General features: G+C 44.6%; 2 protein-coding genes and 1 long non-coding RNA gene across 8 annotated transcripts in view; 2 read left to right on the forward strand and 1 right to left on the reverse strand.

Moving 5' to 3' along the window:
- Positions 1-6,221, forward strand: part of LOC127556926 (uncharacterized) — a 36,907-nt gene extending 30,686 nt beyond the window's left edge. For both annotated transcript variants that reach the window (XR_007952560.1, XR_007952559.1), the window contains one exon: positions 5,073-6,221. This is a non-coding gene — a long non-coding RNA (uncharacterized LOC127556926). The remainder of the gene's footprint in view (positions 1-5,072) is intronic.
- The window catches only part of LOC127556878 (zinc finger protein 420-like), a 75,075-nt gene that overhangs the window by 52,867 nt on the left and 1,630 nt on the right, over positions 1-20,578 (reverse strand). The window contains exons 2-5 of one of the 5 annotated variants that reach the window (XM_051990375.1): positions 20,331-20,472; positions 18,258-18,384; positions 17,253-17,318; positions 14,719-14,850 (exon numbers count right to left, since the gene is read on the reverse strand). In XM_051990375.1, the coding sequence (XP_051846335.1) occupies positions 14,719-14,850; positions 17,253-17,318; positions 18,258-18,384; positions 20,331-20,363 (358 nt within the window). In that variant the 5' untranslated portion in view covers positions 20,364-20,472. Of the gene's footprint in view, positions 1-746; positions 1,532-9,516; positions 14,851-17,252; positions 17,319-18,257; positions 18,385-20,330; positions 20,473-20,578 lie in introns of those variants that run through there. The other 4 variants (XM_051990365.1, XM_051990372.1, XM_051990370.1 and 1 more) reach the window with 4 other exon arrangements.
- LOC127556916 (uncharacterized) overlaps positions 1-20,578 on the forward strand; it is a 55,734-nt gene that overhangs the window by 33,819 nt on the left and 1,337 nt on the right. The window lies entirely within an intron of this gene.

Below are 20,578 nucleotides of genomic sequence, written 5' to 3' on the forward strand. Positions count from 1 at the left end.
GTAGCTCAACTCCCAAAATGAGCCAATCTCTTTACAACGGGAAATCTAGGCCTGGGATCATTGTATTGAAGGAATCTCATTCAATGGAAGTCCAAGCCTCAAACCACTAATGAGAGGCAATTCTGAGCCCAAAATCTCTGAAGAAGTCTGAAACAGGATTATCCTTTGCCAAGGAAACTGTCTTGGCAAAGCTGCCTCCAGGACTCCTGCCCTCTGTGAAGATATTCTCTTCTCAGAGTTAACCTTTGTTATTTCCCGGACAGGACCTTTGCCTCTAAGAAGGTCTTCCTCACAAGTTGACTTCTCATTAAATCCCTTTTTGTCATTGGGTTTGTGAATTCTTCACATTGGACCTGTGCCTCTGATCAGAGGGGATTCCCCACCCCGATTCTCGCACTTCATCACAACTTCCCCAGGCCGCATCAGAAGGACATTCACTTGTTTGGATGGGATGGTGAAAGTGGCTCTTTGCCACTTTAAAAATGAGGATTTTTTAAAAATTAAAAAAAAAATGAAATTGCAGTGATGCCCATCAATCAGGAAATCCCTGACCAAGTTCTTGGTGTTCGGTTGTGGTGGAGTCTCTGGGCTGTGAGAAGTGAGCTCAGTGGTCTCAGTGAGACAAAAAAGACTGAAAATCAAGAATAAAATGAGCAGGATCAAGAGAACACTGGGGCAGCAGGGAGGGGCAGGCCTAGAAGTGAAAATGACTGTGAAAATGACACTGGCGGGGGAAGAAGTCTTACGGTTTGGGGCTTCAGGACGCGGCTTCTGCTCGGGCCTCCGCACGGCGCTCCCCGCTCCGGATCCGCCGGGAAGGGCCCGCCCGGCTCCTCGCCTGTCACAAGACAGGACCTGTCGGCCTGTGCGCGGAGACGCCTCCAAGAGCGCAGTGGGAGTCCGCGGCTTCACGTCCCCCACGAAACTGGACTCCTTTTTGCTGCGAATCGCTGGCTTTCCTGGAAATCTGCAGACTGCCTCCTCCCGGCCGGACCCGGGTCCGTGACCAGAGGCCCCAACCTCGCGGGGGGCGCCGGGAGATGACCAGCCGGTGGGTGTGGCCCAGGTGGAACCGGAGCCTTGGGGTGGAGTCCGGAGGCCAGGGGGAGGAGGGAGGGAGAGAAGCGGCCGTTGCAGGGCCCAAGGAGTCCCACGTGATGGAGGCAGGGCTTGGGGAGCAGTGGGCGGGGCCTGAGGTGCTGGTCCTGGGCGTGATGGGAGGAAACGGGGGCTTTGGGGAGCAGGAACCCCGCTCGGTGGGGGCTGAGACTCCTCTCCCTTCCTCCCTTGCAGAGGTTAGACAGAAGCCCCAATTTTAATTTCGGCGTCAGTGTCAAAGTCCATGACGTTTTCTCGAAAGCGTGAGAGAGACTGAAGGACGCAGCCCCCGCCCCCAGAAGGGGGTCCTGGGTTAGAGGCCGGAGGAAGCCTTCCTAGGCTTCTCCCCTCCCCGTCCCTCTCCAGCTTAACCTACAATTGGCCAGAGGAACAATTCCAGGGACGTCCCAGGACCGCCTTCTTGCCCACCCCACTGGGGTTAGGTTTGCCCAGGAGCGCATCCTGGGCTAGTGTCCCTCTGATCAAACGACGTAAAAAAGTGCCCAGTACGACTACACCTGTTGCTTTAAGGCAATTTCCCGCCTAGAAGCCCTTCTCGGAATTCCGCCCCCCGGGTCCGTTTGTCCTTCCGACAGCTCATTGCTCAGATCCCCCGTTACCTGGAGCCTTATAATGTGTAGTAGGGGCTCGGCTTTGTCCCTGTTGCTCCCCGTGTGCTCTTGGCTTCGGAGAAATTGCACTTCAACTGTTCTGGAAACTTGCCCCCGGGTGGTCTCTCCCACAGGTGGCGACTCTGCCTTAAGCTGAGGTCGGATTTCCTTCAGTGTAGCCGAGATCGCTCGGCCTCCTTCTCTGTCAGCTGAAGTCTCTGCCTCCTTCCCCGGAGCTGAGACTTTTCTGCCTCCTTCCCCGAAGCTGCGACCTCCCTGCCTCCTTCCCTGGATCTATGACCTCTGAGCTTTCCTTCAGATCTCTCGGCCTCCATCCCTGGATGTGAGATTTCTGGGAGCTAGCTCTGCAGGTGCAAGTCCCAGGTAGGTCTGAGCCAGCCTCCAACCCCAACCTCCACCTCCTCCCCTTCCCTCCTGCCCTTCAGGTTGTGCTGGCTGCTCTGGCCTCTGGCCCTCAGCCTCCTTATCTCACCGCGTGGTCAGAGCTTCCTGGTTTAGTCTTCCCTCCCTAGCCTGGCTGTTGGAAGACCTCTGTCCCGCTAACTCCTTGGCAGGCTCCCAGTGATTTCGCAAATGTTCAGGGTCTCCCTCCCCAGAGTTACCGCTGCGTTCCCCTTGCCAAAGTACAAACCTCAGCTGCAAGGCCCCATGTGTCCTCCCTCCTGCCCAGCTTTTGGTTAGAGGTTTAGTTGTTCTGGCTTGAGGCAGCCCCTCATATACGGTCCTGCCTGCCCTGAGGCCCCGCTTTGGGTGCAGGCAGCAGAGCTCCTGCCTGGCCTCTTGTCCGGCCCCTCAGTTCTTGGGCTGCTGCCCTGTCAGACCCCAGTCTTGGCTCCCTCTACCCAAGCTCCTTTTAGGGACTCCAAGCGGAAGCTCTGACAGAGGGTCCCAGGGGTCCTAAGCAGGCGTCAGGACACTGATGCACTGCTTTCCCAGCCTCCGTGAACACCAGGAGCCTGCTGTCAGTGCAGTGTCCCTGCCCTCTCCACCATGAGCTGTGTGAGAACATCTTCCTCCCAGACCCTACCTGAGCTCCCCTGGCCCAGATCTGCTTCCCTACCTCCTCTTCTTTCAGAGCCCTCAGGCTCCCTGCCAGGGGGCTGGGTCCCAGACTGGACTTTTGTCTCCCAGCCTCAGGCGTTCCCTGCTCCTGCTACAAGCAGGCAGTTTGTTGTCTAGATGAGGAGTATTTGTGAGGAGGAGGGGACAGGGACATGTACTAAACTAGTGAACTATTAATCACCAAGGTAAACTAGATAACCATTGTCTTAGCAATTCCACTGACTTAACACCTTGTAAGAATCCTTCTTTTAGGTAGAGTTCTGGCCCATTACAGGAAGGAAAGAAGAAAAAAAATATCTAAACAGGCAAGAAAGGAAGAAGAGAGGGGAGAAAAGAGAAGGGAGGGAGGGAGGGAAGGAAGCAGGAAGGGAGTCTTCCAACTGATGGATTCCAGCTTGTGGCCAGCTTTTCTCAGAGGATGTTGCTTTTCCTATATATCTGTACTTAACTGTAGCCTGTATGTGGAGGGTTGGCAGAGGATGAAAATGGAGAGCAGAGAACAAAAGAAAAACTCCAGGAAAGGAAAAGCCATGGACGGTCCTGAATACAATATCTTTCATTTATGGTTTATGGCAATTTATTATTATATATTTAGAATCTTTCCTTATGTTCTGCAGAAAATAAAACTTGAAACCTTTTTTTTCTATTTTATTTTTAGTTTTAAATAAATATCAAAAAGTAAAAATAAATGCTTTTGGGCTTAAAAAAGACCTATGAAAAGTCCTGTTAGACAACCTGAGACCTCTTTCTTTGGTTGTAGATAGCTGGATATCCCAAAATTTCCAAGAAAGACTTCCACGAGCATCATTAAATCTTCATTAGAAGGGAACTGAAATGCCATGGAGTCCAAAGGCCTCATTTTACAGAAGAACAGACTGAGGTTCAGTGAGGTGCTCAGGATCTCACTACCACAAGAGTCTGAAAAGGGATTCCAAGCCAGTTTTCCCATCCCCACCCCCATCAAATCAAGAAGCCTTCTGGGATAGCAGCCTGCACCCCAGCTTGAAACTCACTCACCAGGACAGGAATTCCTCAGGCCTCCTCTCTCCACATGGGAGAAGAAATCTTCTCTGGGGACTGGAAGTCCTGGGCAAAGGGAAGATAGTGGGTGTGAGCCTGGAGAGACAGTTCTCATTAGAATAGGGGGGATGCTAGGCCCACTGGGTGGTTCCAAGTGCAATTAAAGATGGTGATTATTGCCTGGAGAACAGGGCAGAGGAGAAAGGAGGCCATGCAAGCAATCAGGAATCAGAACATCCTGGTTTTGGTGACTCCTTCACAGCAGGATGGCCACATCCCACAGCCTCCATTTTCTGGATATTAAAAGCAGCTGGTAGCACAGAGAAGGGAGAACTGGGTCTGCAGTCAGGAAGCCCTGAATGCAAATTTGGGTTTAGACCCATCCTGGTTATGTGACTCTGGGCAAGTAATTTCACCTGTTTGCTTCAGCCTCCAAACCTGTGAAATGGGGATAAAGATGGAGCCCAAAACAATGTAGGTTTTTTTTTGGGGGGGGGCATCAAGTGCTATAATGCACATGAAGGAAGCTCTGAGCACATGGCCTGAATCCCAGAAAATGTATAGAAAGACTACTTCCTTTCCCTTTCTCTCCTAGTATCTATACAAGCCTTTGGGGGATGTATGAAGGAAGAAAAAGACCCACTTGCTGTGCTGGGGATTTATGGATCACACCAGGGGCAGTGAGGTAAAAATTTATCCATTTTACTCAAAAGAACATTGCAACAACAAAATGGTTCCCCCCAAGAGGATGGGGGTTCCTTCTCCTATCCCAAGCTCAGTGAAAAGTGGCAGGATTGCTTTTCAGAAGGTTTGCAGACAAAACTGCCCGGTTCCTACAATGCAAAGACCATTCATAGAAGAACCAGGCAGCAGGAGGACCCTGTCTCTTAAGGATAGGAGGCAGCCCTTAGGCCTTTCTAGGAAGTGGTAAAAGTCTGAAACTCTGCCCCCTAGGGAGGGGATGGTGACACTCCTGTTGATGGCAGTTCCAGAGTTCCAAGGGAAGAGCTCCTTACCCAAGGAGAGCAAGTTCTCGGCATTCTCCAGCATGACCTCCATGTGCAGCTCTTTCTGATGCGGGTCCAACAAACCCCACTCCTCTGGGCTGAAGTCCACAGCCACATCCTTGAAGGTCACCAGCTGCTAAAACACCAACACCCAGAGGACATAAGAATTGAAACACACTTCATGACTGACTTAATGCAATGCTCCTCAATTTACAAAAGGGACCTGAAGCATGGAGGAGGGATCTGTCCAAAGGTGACAGCCCTTACAGGATTCAGAGCCAGCACTGAAACCAAAGTCCCCCAAAGAACAGTAGACTATAGAGAAACACACTTAACATTTTCATTTGGAATAAAATTGAGAAATTTCTTTAAAAATAGGAAATGGCACTGCCTGTGGAATCAGGGAAGTTATGGGTTCTATGACAGAGAGATGAGGATTTATGGAGGTGAAATCAGACAGTGCTATGTTAAGAACATGCCATCAAGCTAGTGAGTGTTGTGTATCGTAAGGCTAAAACATTTCCTTGACCACTCAAGAGAAAAAAAGATCCTGTAAATTTTCCAAAATCCAGAAATTAAGTCTTATCCAGATGAAAACATTTTCCTTCCCCAGTAGTATTTTATTTTTCCAAATGCAAGTACAGATAGTTTTTCACATTCATTTTCATAAGATTTTGTGTTCCAAATTTCAGAATCACACATTTCATAATGGATCTGGCCCAATGGTCCTCAATTTACAAAAGCAAACAGAAGCAGAGAGACAAGATTTACTCAAAGGTGAAATCCTGTATGAGAACACTTGGAAGCACAGTCATGGAAAGACCTTTCACCTACACTGTACAGAGTTGGTGTGGACACAGCTGCTGACATATTGTCTTCCATGTGAGAATGGAAGCTTCTTGAGGGCAGGGACTGATTTTTCCTTCTTTGCATCTCCTCTACATTCCCACAGAGCCTCTTCCCTTTCTAAATGCCTGTTGCTTTGACCTAAACAATGGTAAAAGGAGAAAAAGGCTTGGGATGAGCTGAATATGATGGAGTTATTCTAGAAGTACCTAATTGCAGCTTTGGGGGCATGGAGGGTGTCAGGAGATAAAGCAAATAAAACAGAACAAAAGAAAACATACCAGGAAGCCATGAAACACTGGACAGCTCCTGAAAAATGTGTAGCATTCATTAAGTAGATTTTGTTTTATATTGAACCTGCTATTATGTTCTGCTGGTTGCTTGAAATTTTTTCTTCTCTTATTTTATATTTAGGGTTAAATAAATTATAATAGGGGCCATTAGATGGCGCAGTGGCTAGAACATTGGCCTTGGGTCCAAATTCAGGCTCAAACACTTAATTCTTCTGAGTTGTGTGACCCTGGGCAAAGTCACTTCAAGCAATTGCCTGGGGGGAGGCGGGGAAGAATATGATAATAAAGGTGAAAAATGGCAAAGAGAAGGGATCCAGAGAGATTTGGGAAGATCTGTGGGACCTAAGGCAGCTGGAGCTGAGAAGCAGCAGGGGAACAATTTCTGCTCTGCTACAACCCAGGGAAAGGACAAGAGCTGGGGAAGCTTCCAGGGTGCTGCTCCAGACAACAGGGTTAAGGTTTCTAGGAAAGTCAATGGGTCTAAGAAGGAGCATGGCCACAGGACACAGAGAATGTTTAGATTTTGTGTGTTTGTGTGTGTGTATAATGGGGAGATTGTTCTGGACCAAAGCAAAGACAAGATACCTATAACATAAACACTAATGAGTGACATAGTCACCCTTGTCATTGACTTATATTGAAGGAAAATTTAAACAAACTTGGGGGCAGGAACTAGGGGAAGTGAGTCAGTCCTCAAGATGCCAAAGGGACAATGAATCAGTTCAAAACATGTAGAGAGGAGGGCAGTGTTGTTATTACTGCAGTCACTTTCCTGCCCATTTTTTAAAAGTAAGGATGCAATGATAAGAGCGATGGCCAGCCTCACAGACCATCCTCCAGATTGGTAGAAATGGCCTCTTGGGCTGACACTGCCCACATCTTTGGCAGAATACCCTCCCCTGGGGTGGGGCTCTGCAGCTCTCAGGGGCCATTCCTTTTGGCTCCAGGCTCCTCACTTGGGCCAGGCTTTGGTCCTCTTCAGGTTATCAGGGTATGAAAAAGGGGCTTAAAAAGCAGGTGAATTACGAAAAGCTCAGAGAAATCACCCAAGCAGCTGACGAGAGTCCCGCTTTATTTCAGGGGCACCTCGTAGAAGCCATTAGGAAATATACTAACCTAGATCCCACTTCCTCAGAGGGGACTGCTGTCCTCGGCATGCATTTTATCAGTCTTCCTCAGATATCAGATGGAAACTGCAGAAATTGGAAGTAGGGCCCCAGGATCCCATGAATGAATTAGTGGAAATTGCCTTTGGGGTATTTAATAACAGGGATTGGGAGGAGGATGGAAAAGTCAGAGCAAAAGACAGAGCATGCCCAGTCTCTGGCTGTCTCCATTTCCAAGGGTCCCCAAAGCTTGTGCTTCAGGTGCAATCAGCCCAGTCATTGGGCGAAAAACTGCCCTCAGAAGAGCCAGCCTCCAGGCCCTTACCCCAGACACAAACGGAAAGGACACTGGAAGAGCAAAAGCCCGGAGAAGGGGAGGACCACGGCCTCCAGCTTCACCCTCCAGGCCTCTCCAGGCCTGGACTGAAAAGGCTCTGGGCTTGGCTATGGCCCCCCTACCTCCATCAGGAAGCCAAGCCCAGGGTGACCTTGGACATAGGAGGTAGGGCAGTCTCTTTCCTCTCTGACACTGGTGCTTCTTTCTCTGTTCTGCTCCAGCACTCGGGTTCTACTGGCCCCTCCCCCCATAAGTGATGGGAATGGAATGGAAACATTGTTTGGAAACCCTCCCCCTGCCTTGCAAGTTCGGGGACCTATTGTTTCCACATTCATTTTTAATTATCCCTTCCTGCCCCAGCCCATTGATAAGTAGGGACTTGATGATGAAACTGGGAGCCCAGTTTTCTCTGGTGAGGTCTCCAGATAATCTCTGTGCACTCCTCTCCAGACCCCCCCACATTCCCTGGGAAATCTGGGGGGAAATAGACTCTTCCGTGTGGGACCAGGGCGTCCCTGGGAGAGCCACGCAGGCCACTCCATCCCTTGTCAGATTAAGGGATCCTAGTGTATTTCCTCACAGGTGCCAATATCCAATTAAGTGGAAGATAGGATAGGGCTGCAGCCTTTGACAAGTTCCTTAAATTTAAACTCCTGATTCCCTGCCACTCCCCTTGTAATACTCCCATTCTCTCTGTCAGAAAGCCAAGGGAGATTACAGGCTAGTGCAGCATCTTAGGGCTATAAATGAAGGGGTTGTCCCAATCCATCCCATAGGGGCCAATTCCAGGGAATACACAATGGTTTTCCACCCTGGACCTTGAAGATGCCTTTTTCTGTATCCCTGGGCATGAGGACTCCTTTTTGCCTTTGAATGGGCTGAGCCAGGGGAATTTCCCCATCAGCTAACATGGACTGTATTGCCCCAGGGCTTTTGTGACAGTCCACGGTTATTCGGCCAAGCCCTAGCTAAAGATCTGGGGAACCTTAATCTGTCTGGCAGCAGTCTTGTACAATATGTGGATGATATACTACTTTGCAACCCGACCAGAGAGGAGTCTGACAGCGGCCACAAAGACCTTAAACTTTCTAGCCTCGAGGGGGTACAGGGTCTCTACCAAAGGCCCACATTGCCCGGCAGTCAGTCAAATATTTGGGTCACAATCTCACCCCCACCTCTCAATCTCTAACTGAGGAAATAGGTTATTTTAAGCCTCCCAGATCCTGTCTCAAAAAAGCAACTGAGAACCTTTCTCGGCATGGCTGGTTTCTGCAGGATCTGGATTCCTAATTTTGGGATTTGGGGGTTATTGCCAGGCCCCTCTATGATTCTATTCAAGATCCTCTTCAATGGGGACTGGAGCAGGTCAAAGCTTTTAAAACCCTGAAAGCCAAACTGACCTCTGCTCCTGCTCTTGCCCTGACTTACAGAAACCCTTCACTCTATATGTAGATGAGAGGCGTGGACAGGCATTGGGAGTCCTTACTCAGCTTCTAGGGCCCGACCCCAGACCCGTGGCTTATTTTTCAAAGAAACTGGACTCTGTCTCCCTAGGCTGGCCTTCCCATCTTAAGAGCAGTGGCTGCCTCAGCCCTGTATATTGAGGAAGCCTCCAAACTGACCCTGGATCAGGCATTAGAGGTTTTAATCCCACACAAAGTCCAAAGCATTTTAGAAGCCAAAGGGCATCAGTGGCTCTGGAGTGGGAGGCTTACTAAGTACTAGGCTCTCCTGCTGGATACCCCTAACCTGTCCCTCCAAGTCTGTCATACTTTAAATCAAAGAAAACAACTCCTTTTCAAAAAAATAGAATTTGTGACAAGAAATCAGTCAAGCAAAACAAAACAAAAAAAAAAAATTAAAACATAGAAAAAAGTGCAAAATACCTAATTGGGAAAACTGACTTGGAAAGTAGATCTTTTTGTTAATCAGACATCAATCATATACAAAATCTAAATTAAGGTCTTGAATATTTCAGAATGAAGACTGACTGCAAGATTTAATTTTTACTTACAGTGATAAGATAATCATGTTCCCTCTACAAAAGTACTCAGCTTTTATGAAAAATATCAATGGACATACTCAAAGATAATAAAGAACTGTCCTATCCTGTACTTACATTTACAGATGGCTTTATTTCAGGGCAATCAAGATACTATTTAAATATGTAATTTCATACAAACTGACTACACCATCACAGAAGATTGAAATCTTAGCAATAATCCTCCCAACTAGCCATATTGCTCAACCCCTCAATATTCTTTCAGGAGTAAGTACACAGTGCAGGTGTGTTCTCATTGTTGGTTTTTGGTTTTCTGCAGAGGCAATGGTAGTCAAGTGTCTTGCCCAGGGTCACACAGCTGGGAAGTGTTAAGTGTCTGAGGTAAGATTTGAACTCCCATCCTCCTGACTTCAGGACTGGTACTCTATTCACTGCACCATCTAGCTGCCTCTGTTACCATTGTTTAAAGTGATTCTGACTATAGTACGCTATGACTTTGTCTCTTTAAACATGTTTAATAACTGAACATCGTTTTTCCCAGGCAATATGCAATTTGGAATTTTTTTATTATCTATTTCTAAACTTTTAATCTTTGGTTATTGTTTATTAAGTATCAGAAAACAAAATGTTGAACATAAAGACATTTATTCAACATCCAGCCATTCTGGAGAGTAATTTGGAACTATGCTCAAAAAGTTATCAAATTGTGCATACCCTTAGATCCAGCAGTGTTACTACTGGGCTTATATCCCAAAGAGATACTAAAGAAGGGAAAGGGACCTGTATGTGCACGAATGTTTGTGGCAGCCCTATTTGTAGTGGCTAGAAACTGGAAACTGAGTGGCTGCCCATCAATTGGAGAATGGCTAGGTAAATTGTGGTATATGAATGTTATGGAATATTACTGTTCTGTTAAGAAATGACCAGCAGGAGGATTTCAGAAAGGCCTGGGGAGACTTACATGAACTGATGCTGAGGGAAATGAGCAGGACCAGGACATCATTATATATTTCAACAACAATACTATTTGATGATCAATTCTGATGGACCTGGCCCTCGTCAACAATGAGATGAACCAAATCAGTTAAAATAGAGCAATAATAAACTAACCCAGCTATACCCAGCAAAAGAACTCTGGGAGATGACTATGAACCATTACATAGAATTCCCAATCCCTCTATTTTTGTCCGCCTGTATTTTTGATTTCCTTCACAGGTAATAGTACACTATTTCAAACTCCAATTCTTTTTTTACAGCAAAATAACTGTTAGGACATATATGCTTTAACATACCTAACATGCATTGGTCAACCTGACATTGGGGGAAGGGAATGGGGGGAAGGAGGGGAAAAATTGGAAGAAAAGGTTTGGCAATTGTCAGTGCTGTAAAATTACCCATGCATACAACTTGTAAACAAAAAGCTATAATAAAAAAAAAAGAGAGAGAGACATTTATTCAGATATGAACATAAGGAGTGAACATTCAGGGATGAATCTTTTTTTTTTTTTTTTTTTTTTTTTGCTGCATGTGAAAATATCCAATAATGGGTCATTGGACTGGTCCAGCCACATTACTAATATAGGGTTGAAGTTATACTTGTATTCTTCCAGAAAAGGCAGAACTGGTCTAGGTCCCAGAGAGAAACATCTGCATTTATCAACACACTAGCCAAGAAGATGAGGGCCCTGAGGATGCAGGGAAATCTCCAAAAAAAGAAATGATGGGAAGATGAAAGCAAGACCTCTTGGGTTAGGAGAAGGGGGTTAGGACATTGATCTCTCTCCTGGTAATGTCTATTACAGTTGCCTACAGGATGGTAAAAAGATTGCATTGGACTTATGTGCCTTACCCCTCCTATGGTTAAACATGTCACTTGGTATGATAACTTGACCCTGATAGTTGTAAATAATACTGATAGTTTGGGAGGAAAAAGATATAACTGACATATTGTAAATATATATAAGATTGTATCTTTACAGCTTTTAGCTACCAGTGCTCCTAGATGTTTTCCTAGTGTTAATTTGACTTGTGAGGAGAAACAAAACATGACCCCTAGTCTTTCCAAATTCCGAGAAAGTCCAAATTTTTGAACATGCACAATGATGATGAGTGAGGAAATTGTTTTTATATTCCCTGGCCAGGAAAAATATGTCCACGCCACCAATACTTAGACCTTATAGTCCCACTTTGTCCCTTTTTAGGCAGAAGATTCACATCGGCTCAAGTTTTCCCTCTGGTCAACGGCTGTGAGAACTCAGGATGGGGGCTCAGGACCTTTCTGTTCTATCTCTAGAACAGTAACTATATATTTCAAAGCCTGCTGATGTGGCAAAGTGGTTTGTGCAAAACTAAGCAAGGGTACAAGGAGTTTTTCTGAAACTGTAGCCCTAAACTATGGTACTCTTCTTGGGGGTCAGTTTTCTGAAAAGGCCTCACTTGCCCTCAAACTGACTGAACACAATTTAACAAATTAATTCAAAATGGAGCTATTTTAAATAATATTGAAACATGGAACACATTACTTATCACACAGATGGAAAGCCAAAGAATTTGGGAATAAACAAGAGAATGAAGAGGAAAATTATTGATCGAGAACAGAATGAAGTAAGCCTGAATGTTTTTCCACATGGATTATATGAATGAAGTTTTATATGTAGTGTGGGATCTCCCATGTCTAGTCTAGTTCCCAGAATAATCTATATGAAAAACTTTACCATGATCCAGACACTCAAAAGTTTTTCTCTAATATGCACTGTTATTAAGCAAGATTTGAACTCTGCCTGAAAGTTTCCACATTCACGAGGTTTCTGTCCAATGTGGATTTTCTCATGTTTACTAAGACTGTGGTGCCTTTCCGCATTAACTACATTCATAAGGCTTCTCTCCAGTGTGGATTCTCCAAGAATGGACAGCAAGACTGGAATATTGCGTGAAAGCCTTTCCACATTCATTACATTTATAAGGCTTTTCTCCAGTATGGATTCTCTGATGTTTAGCAAGGATGGAGCGATATATGAAAGTCTTTCCACATTCATTACATTCATAAGGCTTCTCTCCAGTGTGGAGTCTCTGATGTCTAGCAAGGATGGAGCGATATATGAAAGTCTTTCCACAGTCATTACATTCATAAGGCTTCTCTCCAGTGTGGATTCTCTGATGTTCTCTGAGACTGTTTGTGTGTTTGAAAACCTTTTCACATTCATTACATTCATAAAGCTTCTCTCCACTATGGATTCTCTGATGGGAAGTAAGACTGGAGCCATTTATGAAATCCTTTCCACATTCACTACATTTATAAGGCTTCTCTCCACTGTGGATTCTCTGATGGGAAGTAAGACTGGAGCCATTTGTGAAATCCTTTCCACATTCACTACATTTATAAGGCTTCTCTCCACTGTGGATTCTCTGATGGGAAGTAAGCTTGGAGCTACTTATGAAAGCCTTACCACATTCACTACATTCATAAGGCTTCTCTCCAGTGTGGATTCTCCAATGGACAGTAAGACTGGAATATTGTGTGAAAGCCCTTCCACATTCATTACATTTGTAAGGCTTTTCTCCAGTGTGGATTCTCTGATGTTTACCAAGGATGGAGCTACTTATGAAAGTCTTTCCACATTCATTACATTCATAAGGCTTCTCTCCAGTGTGGATTCTCTGATGTTCTGTGAGACTGTTTGTGTGTTTGAAAGCCTTTCCACATTCATTACATTCATAAGGCTTCTCTCCACTGTGGATTCTCTGATGGGAAGTAAGATTAGAGTGAGATGTGAAAGTCTTTCCACATTCATTACATTCATAAGGCTTCTCTCCAGTGTGGACACTGTGATGTTTAGCAAGGCTGGGGCCATCAATGAAAGTCTTTTCACATTCACTACATTTATAAGGCTTCTCTCCACTGTGGATTCTCTGATGGGAAGTAAGCCTGGAGCTACTTATGAAAGCCTTACCACATTCACTACATTCATAAGGCTTTTCTCCAGTGTGGATTCTCTGATGGACAGTAAGACTAGAGTGAGATGTGAAAGCCTTTCCACATTCACTACATTCATAAGGCTTCTCTCCATTGTGCATTCTCTGATGTACATCAAGATGGGAGAGTTTTGTGAAAGCCTTTCCACATTCATTACATTCATAAGGCTTCTCTCCAGTGTGGATTCTCTGATGTTCTCTGAGACTGTTTGTGTGTTTGAAAGCCTTTCCACATTCATCACATTCATAAGGCTTCTCTCTACTGTGGATTCTCTGATGGGAAGTAAGACTGGAGACATTTATGAAATCCTTTCCACATTCACTACATTTATAAGGCTTCTCTCCACTGTGGATTCTCTGATGGGAAGTAAGACTGGAGCCATTTAGGAAATCCTTTCCACATTCACTACATTTATAAGGCTTCTCTCCAGTGTGGATTCTCTGATGGGAAGTAAGCTTGGAGCTACTTATGAAAGCCTTTCCACATTCACTACACTCATAAGGCTTCTCTCCAGTGTGGATTCTTTGATGGACAGTAAGACTAGAGTGAGATGTGAAAGTCTTTCCACATTTGTTACATTCATAAGGCTTCTCTCCATTGTGCATTCTCTGATGTTCATCAAGATAGGAGCGCTTTGCGAAAGTCTTTCCACATTCACTACATTCAAAAGGCTTCTCTCCAGTGTGGATTCTCTGATGGACAGCAAGACTGGAACACTGTGTGAAAGTCTTCCCACATTCATTACATTCATAAGGCTTCTCTCCAGTGTGGATTCTCCAATGGACAGCAAGACTGGAATATTGTGTAAAAGCCTTTCCACATTCATTACATTCATAAGGCTTCTCTCCAGTGTGGATTCTCCAATGGACAGCAAGACTGGAATATTGTGTGAAACCCTTTCCACATTCACTACATTTATAAGGCTTCTCTCCAGTGTGGATTCTCTGATGGGAAGTAAGACTAGAATGAGATGTGAAAGTCTTTCCACATTGATTACATTCATAAGGCTTCTCTCCAGTGTGGATTCTCTGATGTTGAGCCAATTTGGAACAATATTGGAAATCCTTTCCACATTGATTACATACATAAGATTGTTTTTCTAGGTGAATTCTCTCAGGTTTAGCAAGAATAGATTGCTCTCTCAAAGTCTTTCCATGTTTGTTACATTCATAAGGTTTCTCTCCAGCATGGATTTTCTGGTACTTGGCAAGGGAAGAGAGTAAAAGAAAAGCTTCATCACATCTATGACACTCAAGTGGTTTCTCTTCACAATGTATATTCTTATCTTCAGCAACACTAGAACTCTTTCTTAAAGCTTTTTTGTGTCTATTCCATTCACAACCTTCCTCTCCAATGTGTTTTCTTTTGTGGTTGGCAAAAACAGCCCTGTATTCATGATACTGAAAAAGGTCATTCCATGAGATCATTTCCAGATTTGTACTCATCTCCTTCATACCAAACCTTGTCTCTGCATCTAAAAGAAACAAACACACACATGTATAAACATACTCTCTAAAGCTGGATGATAATAAAATCATTGACTTTTAATTTCTTCAGGCAAAATGTTTTTAACCTGAAATAGATAAAATCAATCATTTTTAAATGCTATTAGCTCACACCAATAAAGTGATTCAATTAACACAGAGGTCCACACATAGTAAAATGTTACTGGACGCCCACAACAAAGCTGAGACAAAGGCAAGGGGAAGGTTCTCATAATCTAGAAACCAGGCTATGAGTTCTAAATGGCTGAGTAACCTGATCCAAATCCCTGCAGCAGAGATTAGAACTTGAAACTGGAAACTGAGGCTTCTCAATCCACTGCACTAGACAGATGTTCTCCATTTTACTTCCAATCCTTTCTTTCAAATTGAATCTCAGGCACCACCTAGCTCTGCATCTCTGGGAATGTGCTTCTTTGCCTCAGTTTTGCTGTAGAGTGAAAGTAATAATTGTATCCACTTCCCAGGTTGTTGTCAGCATCAAATGAGATAACACCTATAAAACTCTTGGCACACAGTAGGCACCATATGCTTGTTAACTACTATCATTGTCACTAGTGAAGATAACAAGGGCCTAGGGCTCCTGGTGCTGTTATGGAATAACTAGGAGTCTTTCCCTATCACATCCCAAACCTAAGGGAAGCTGTCAGGTATGTAAATTAGACCAATGATCCTCCAAGAATGGGCCAAAGGTTGGTCAAAAGGAACTAGAAAAAGACAGAAAGTGGACAAATTAGGTCTGAATTCTTTCTGAGTAAGATGGTGGTCTCCACTCCCATTCACAAACTGATAAATGGAGACAGAGAAAATCAAGAAGGCAGAGTCAGGTTCACTTTTGTCAGTCCTTTGTTCTAAGAGAGGACAATGACATGAGGGAGGTCACACCATGACATGTGAATGACTTGGATTTAAGTGAGCAAGGGCTGCACTTTGCCCCACAGAGACATCTGTGTCCTGTGGCCAGTTATAGATCAGGATTAGTGCAGATGGCTCTGATTGCAGGGGGAGACCTGGGCCTTCATAAGGTAAGGTCTCCAACAGATCTCCTGTGACTGAGGTTGCCCCCGTCCAGTGATTAAGGCTAGGGAGCAATGGAGCAAAGAATCTCCTCTCTCACCTAGGCTAAAAAAGTCTCAATAAATAAAAATGAATGAATGAGTGAGTCTGGGAAGAAGCTCAGGGTTTCTGCCCAAGCAGAAATGACTGCGATTTACACTTAATCCAAGTCAGTGAGGACCCAAACAGAGACCAAATGGGAGTTACCAAAGGACCTATGGGGAGTAAATGAGAATCAGACTGATTTCGTTTTAAGGTTTGTTCCTATAGAAAGGGACGGGAATAGTTAGATGGAGCAGTGGATAGAGCACCAACCTTGTAGTCAAGAGGACCCGAGTTCAAATCTGGTCTCAGACACTTGATACTTCCTAGCTGTGTGTCCCTGGAAAAGTCACTTAACCCCAAATGCCTCATGAAAAAAAAGAAAGGAAGGAGGGAGGGAGGAAAGATAAAATAAATCGATCCAGGGATGGTTCAGTGGTGAAGAAAGAGGCGGGGAAATGCTTTTGAGAGTATCTGTAGGTAAGAGCATATGATCTCCAAAGTGGATAGAGAGAAGGAAGGAAAAAAGAAAAGAAATAGTGAAACAGGCAAGAAAGGAAGAAGAGAGAGGAAAGAGAGAGAAAGGAGGGAGGAGGCAGGAAGGGAGTCTTCCAACTGATCTATTCCAGTTTGTGGCCAACTTTCCTCAGAGGTTGTTGCTTTTCCTATATATCTGTGCTTAACTGTATCCTGTGTAGGGGGAGCTGGAAGAGGATGAAAGGGGTGCGGGGGAGGGGGAAGAGGGAATAAAGTAAAACGTGAACAGCAGAGAATGAAAGAAAACCTACAAGGAAGCAAAAAGCAATAGAAGGTTCTGAATACAATATCTTTCTTTCATGGTTTATGGAAATTTATTATTACATATGAATCCTCCCTTATGTTCTGCTGAACATAAAACATTCTGTAAAATTGTTCTTTTCTGTCTATTTCCATTTTGTTTTTAGTTTTAAATAAATATCAAAAAAGTAAAATTAAATGTTTTTTGGATTAAGGAAGGCCTAAGAAAAGATATATTAGTCTGAGTCCTCTTTCTTTGGTTGTAGATAGTTGGATATCACAAAATTTCCAACAAAGACTTCCACTAAGATCATTGATCCTTCCTTGGAAGGGAACTGAAAGCCATGGAATCCAGTCCCCTCATTTTATAGATGAAGAGACTGAGCTTCAGAGGTTCATTGAGGTGCTCAGGATCTCACTACCACAAGAGTCTGAAAAAGGATTCCAAGCGTGAAGCCTCTGGGATAGCAGCCTGTACCCCAGCTTGCAACTCACTCACCAGGATAGGAGTTCCTCAGGCCTCCTCTCTCCACATGGAAGAAATCTTCTCTGGGAACTGGAAGTCCTGGGGAGGGGAAAGATAGTGGATGTGAGTCTTGAAACTTGTCATTCATTCCTCATTGAAACAGGGCAGGGGGAAGGGGAGGAAGGTCCACAGGGTGGTTCCAACGATAATTCAAAGATGGTTTTCAAGGTGCTTATTGCCAGGGGAAGAGGGTAGAGGGGAAAGGAGGGCATGCAGCATGGTAATCTGGAAGCAGAAGATCCTGATTTTGCTGCCTCCTTCACAGCAGCATTAGAGACAGCTGGTAGCACAGAGAAGAGAGCACCGGGCCTGCAGTCAGGAAGTCCTGAGTGCAAATTTGGCTTATGACATATTCTGGCTACGTGACTCTGGGCAAGTAATTTCATCTGTTTGCTTCAACCTCCAGACCTGTGAAATGGGGATAAAGATGGCACCAAAAACAAAGGGTTTTGGTGGGGATCAAGGGTGATAATGTACATGAAGGAAGCTCTGGCACAAGGCCTGGATCCAAGCAAATGTAGGAAAAGAGCTCCTTCCTTCCCTTTCTCTCCCTATAGCTTTACAGGCTTTTGGGCGATGTGTGAAGGAAGAACAAAGACCCACTTGCTGTGTTGGGGATTTTGTGGGTTATACCAGGGGCAGTGAGATAAAAATCTATCCTTTTTACCCAAAAGAACATTGCAATGATAAAGTTTCTCCCAAGAAGAAGCGGGTTCCTTCTCCTATCCGATGTTCAGTGAAAAGGGGCAGGACCAGTTTTCAGAAGGTTTGCAGGCAAAACTGCCAGCTTCCCATCCTACAATGTAAAGACCACTCATAGAAGGGCAGGCAGAAGGAGGACCCTGTCTCTTGGGGACATGAGGCAGCCCTTGGCCCTTTCTGAGAACTGGTAAAAGCCTGGAACTCTGTACCCTAGGGAGGGGATGGTGATACTCCTTTTGGTGGCAGTTCCAGAGTTCCAAGGGAAGCGTTCCTTACCCAGGGAGAGCAAGTTCTCGGCATTCTCCAGCATGACCTCCTTGTGCAGCTCTTTCTGATCCGGGTCCAACAGACCCCACTCCTCAGGGCTAAAGTCCACAGCCACATCCTTGAAGGTCACCAACCCCTAAAACACCAACACCCAGAGGACATAAGAATCGAAACATGCTTCATAACTGACCTAATCCAATGCTCCTCAATGTACAGAAGGGACCTGAAGCATAGAGGAGGGATCTGCCCAAAGGGGACAGCCCTTACAGCCCTTATTCAGAGCCAGCACTGAAACCAAAGTCCCCCAAAGACCAGTAGAATATAGAGAAACTTTGTATTTTCATTTGGAATAAAATTGAGAAATGTCTTACTAAGAAATGATAGTATCTGTGGAATTGGGAAAGTTATGGGTTCTATCAGAGAGAGGTGAGGATTTATGGAGGTGAAATCAGATAGTGCTATGTTAAGAAAATGGCATGAAGTGTTTGTGTGAAGCTAACAAGTATTATGTGCTGTAGAGCTAAAACAGTTCCATAATCACTGAGGAGAAAAAAAAGATCTTATGAATTTTCTAAAAGCCAGAAATTAAGTCTTATCTAGATGAAACTACTATCCTTCCCCCTCCCCCCATAGTATTATTTTTCCAAATGCAAGTACAGATAGTTGTCAAGATTCATTTTTGTAAGATTTTGTGTTCCAAATTTAAGAATCACACACTTGGTAATGGATCTGGCCCAATGGTCATCAATTTACAAAAGCAAACTGAAGCAGAGAGAAGGGATTTACCCAAAGGTCACATCCTGTATGAGAACCTTGCAAGCACAGTCATGTAAAGACCTTCCACCTACACTGTACAGATTTGTTGTGGACACAGATGCCGACATGTTGTCTTCCATGTTAGAATGGAACCTTCTTGAGAGCAGGGACTGATTTTTCCTTTGTGCATCTCCTCTACATTCCCACAGAGCCTCTTCCCTTTCTAAATGCCTGTTGCTTTGACACAAGCAATGATAAAGTGAGAGAAAGGCTATATATGAGTTGAGTATGAAGGAGTGATTCTAGAAGCGCCTAATTGCAGCTTTGGGGGCATGGAGGGGTGTCAGAAGCTAAAGAAAATAAAACGGAACAGCAGAAAACCTACTAGGAAGTCAAGAAACACTGGACAGGTCTTGAACCATGGGTAGCATATATTATGTAAGTTTGTTTTATATCAAATCTGCTGTTATGTTCTGCTGGTTGCCTGAAATTCTTTTTCTTCTCTTATTTTGTATGTAGGGTTAAAATAATCATAATAGGGGCCATTAGATGATGCAGTGCCTACAATATTGGTCCTGAGTTCAAATTAGAATTCAAACACTTAATACTTCCTAGCTGTGTCACCCTGGGCAAAGTCACTTCATCACAATTGCCTCGGGGCAAAATTATAATAATAATGGTGAAAAATGGCCAAGAGAAGAGATTCAGAGAGATTTGGGAAGATCTGTGTAGCCTGAGGCAGCTGGAGCTGAGCAGCAGCAGGAGGAGAATTTCTGCTGCTCCCAGCCAGGGAGAGGACAAGAGCTGGGGAAGCTTCCAGGGTTCTGCTCCAGACAATACTTAGGGTCAAGGGTTTCTGGGAAAGTCAATGGGTATAAGAAGGAGCATGGCCACAGGACACAGAGAGTGGCTAGAAGGTGTGAGTGTGAGTGTGAGTGTGAGTGTGTGTGTGTGTGTGTGTGTGAGTGTATGTATAATGGGGAGATGGTTCTGGACCAAAGCAAAGACAAGATACCTACAAGATAAACACTAATGAGTGACATGGTGACCCTTGTCAGTGACTTACATTGAAGGAAAATTTAAACAAACATGTGGGGGCAACAACTGGGGGAAGGGAGTTAGTGCTGACCATGCTAAAGGGACAGTGTTCAGTCTAAAACCTAGCAGAGAGGAGGGCAGTGTTGTTATTACTGCATTCACTTTTTTGCCCATTTTTTCTAAAGGATCCACAGATAAGAGAGATGGCCAGCCTCACAGACCATCCTCCAGATCTGGGGAAATGGCCTCTTGGGCGGATCTTACCCATCTGTAGCAGAATACACTCACCTGGGGTGGGGCTCTGCAGCTCTCAGGGGCCATTCCCGCTGGCTCCGGGCTCCTGACTTGGGCCAGGGCTTGGTCCTCTGCAGACTATTGGCGGGGAGGGAAAGGAGATGATGGGAGTGGGGAGCTAGTATAAAGACATAAGCTTTTGGACAAGAATTCATTATTTAGTAAAAATTATTAATCATTTTAAACAAAATCTACCCAATTAAAGGTATGAGTTTTCTTTTTTAACATCGAACTAAATTTTC

Source organism: Antechinus flavipes, chromosome 3 (genome assembly GCF_016432865.1).
Source record: "Antechinus flavipes isolate AdamAnt ecotype Samford, QLD, Australia chromosome 3, AdamAnt_v2, whole genome shotgun sequence".
Taxonomy (NCBI): domain Eukaryota; kingdom Metazoa; phylum Chordata; class Mammalia; order Dasyuromorphia; family Dasyuridae; genus Antechinus; species Antechinus flavipes.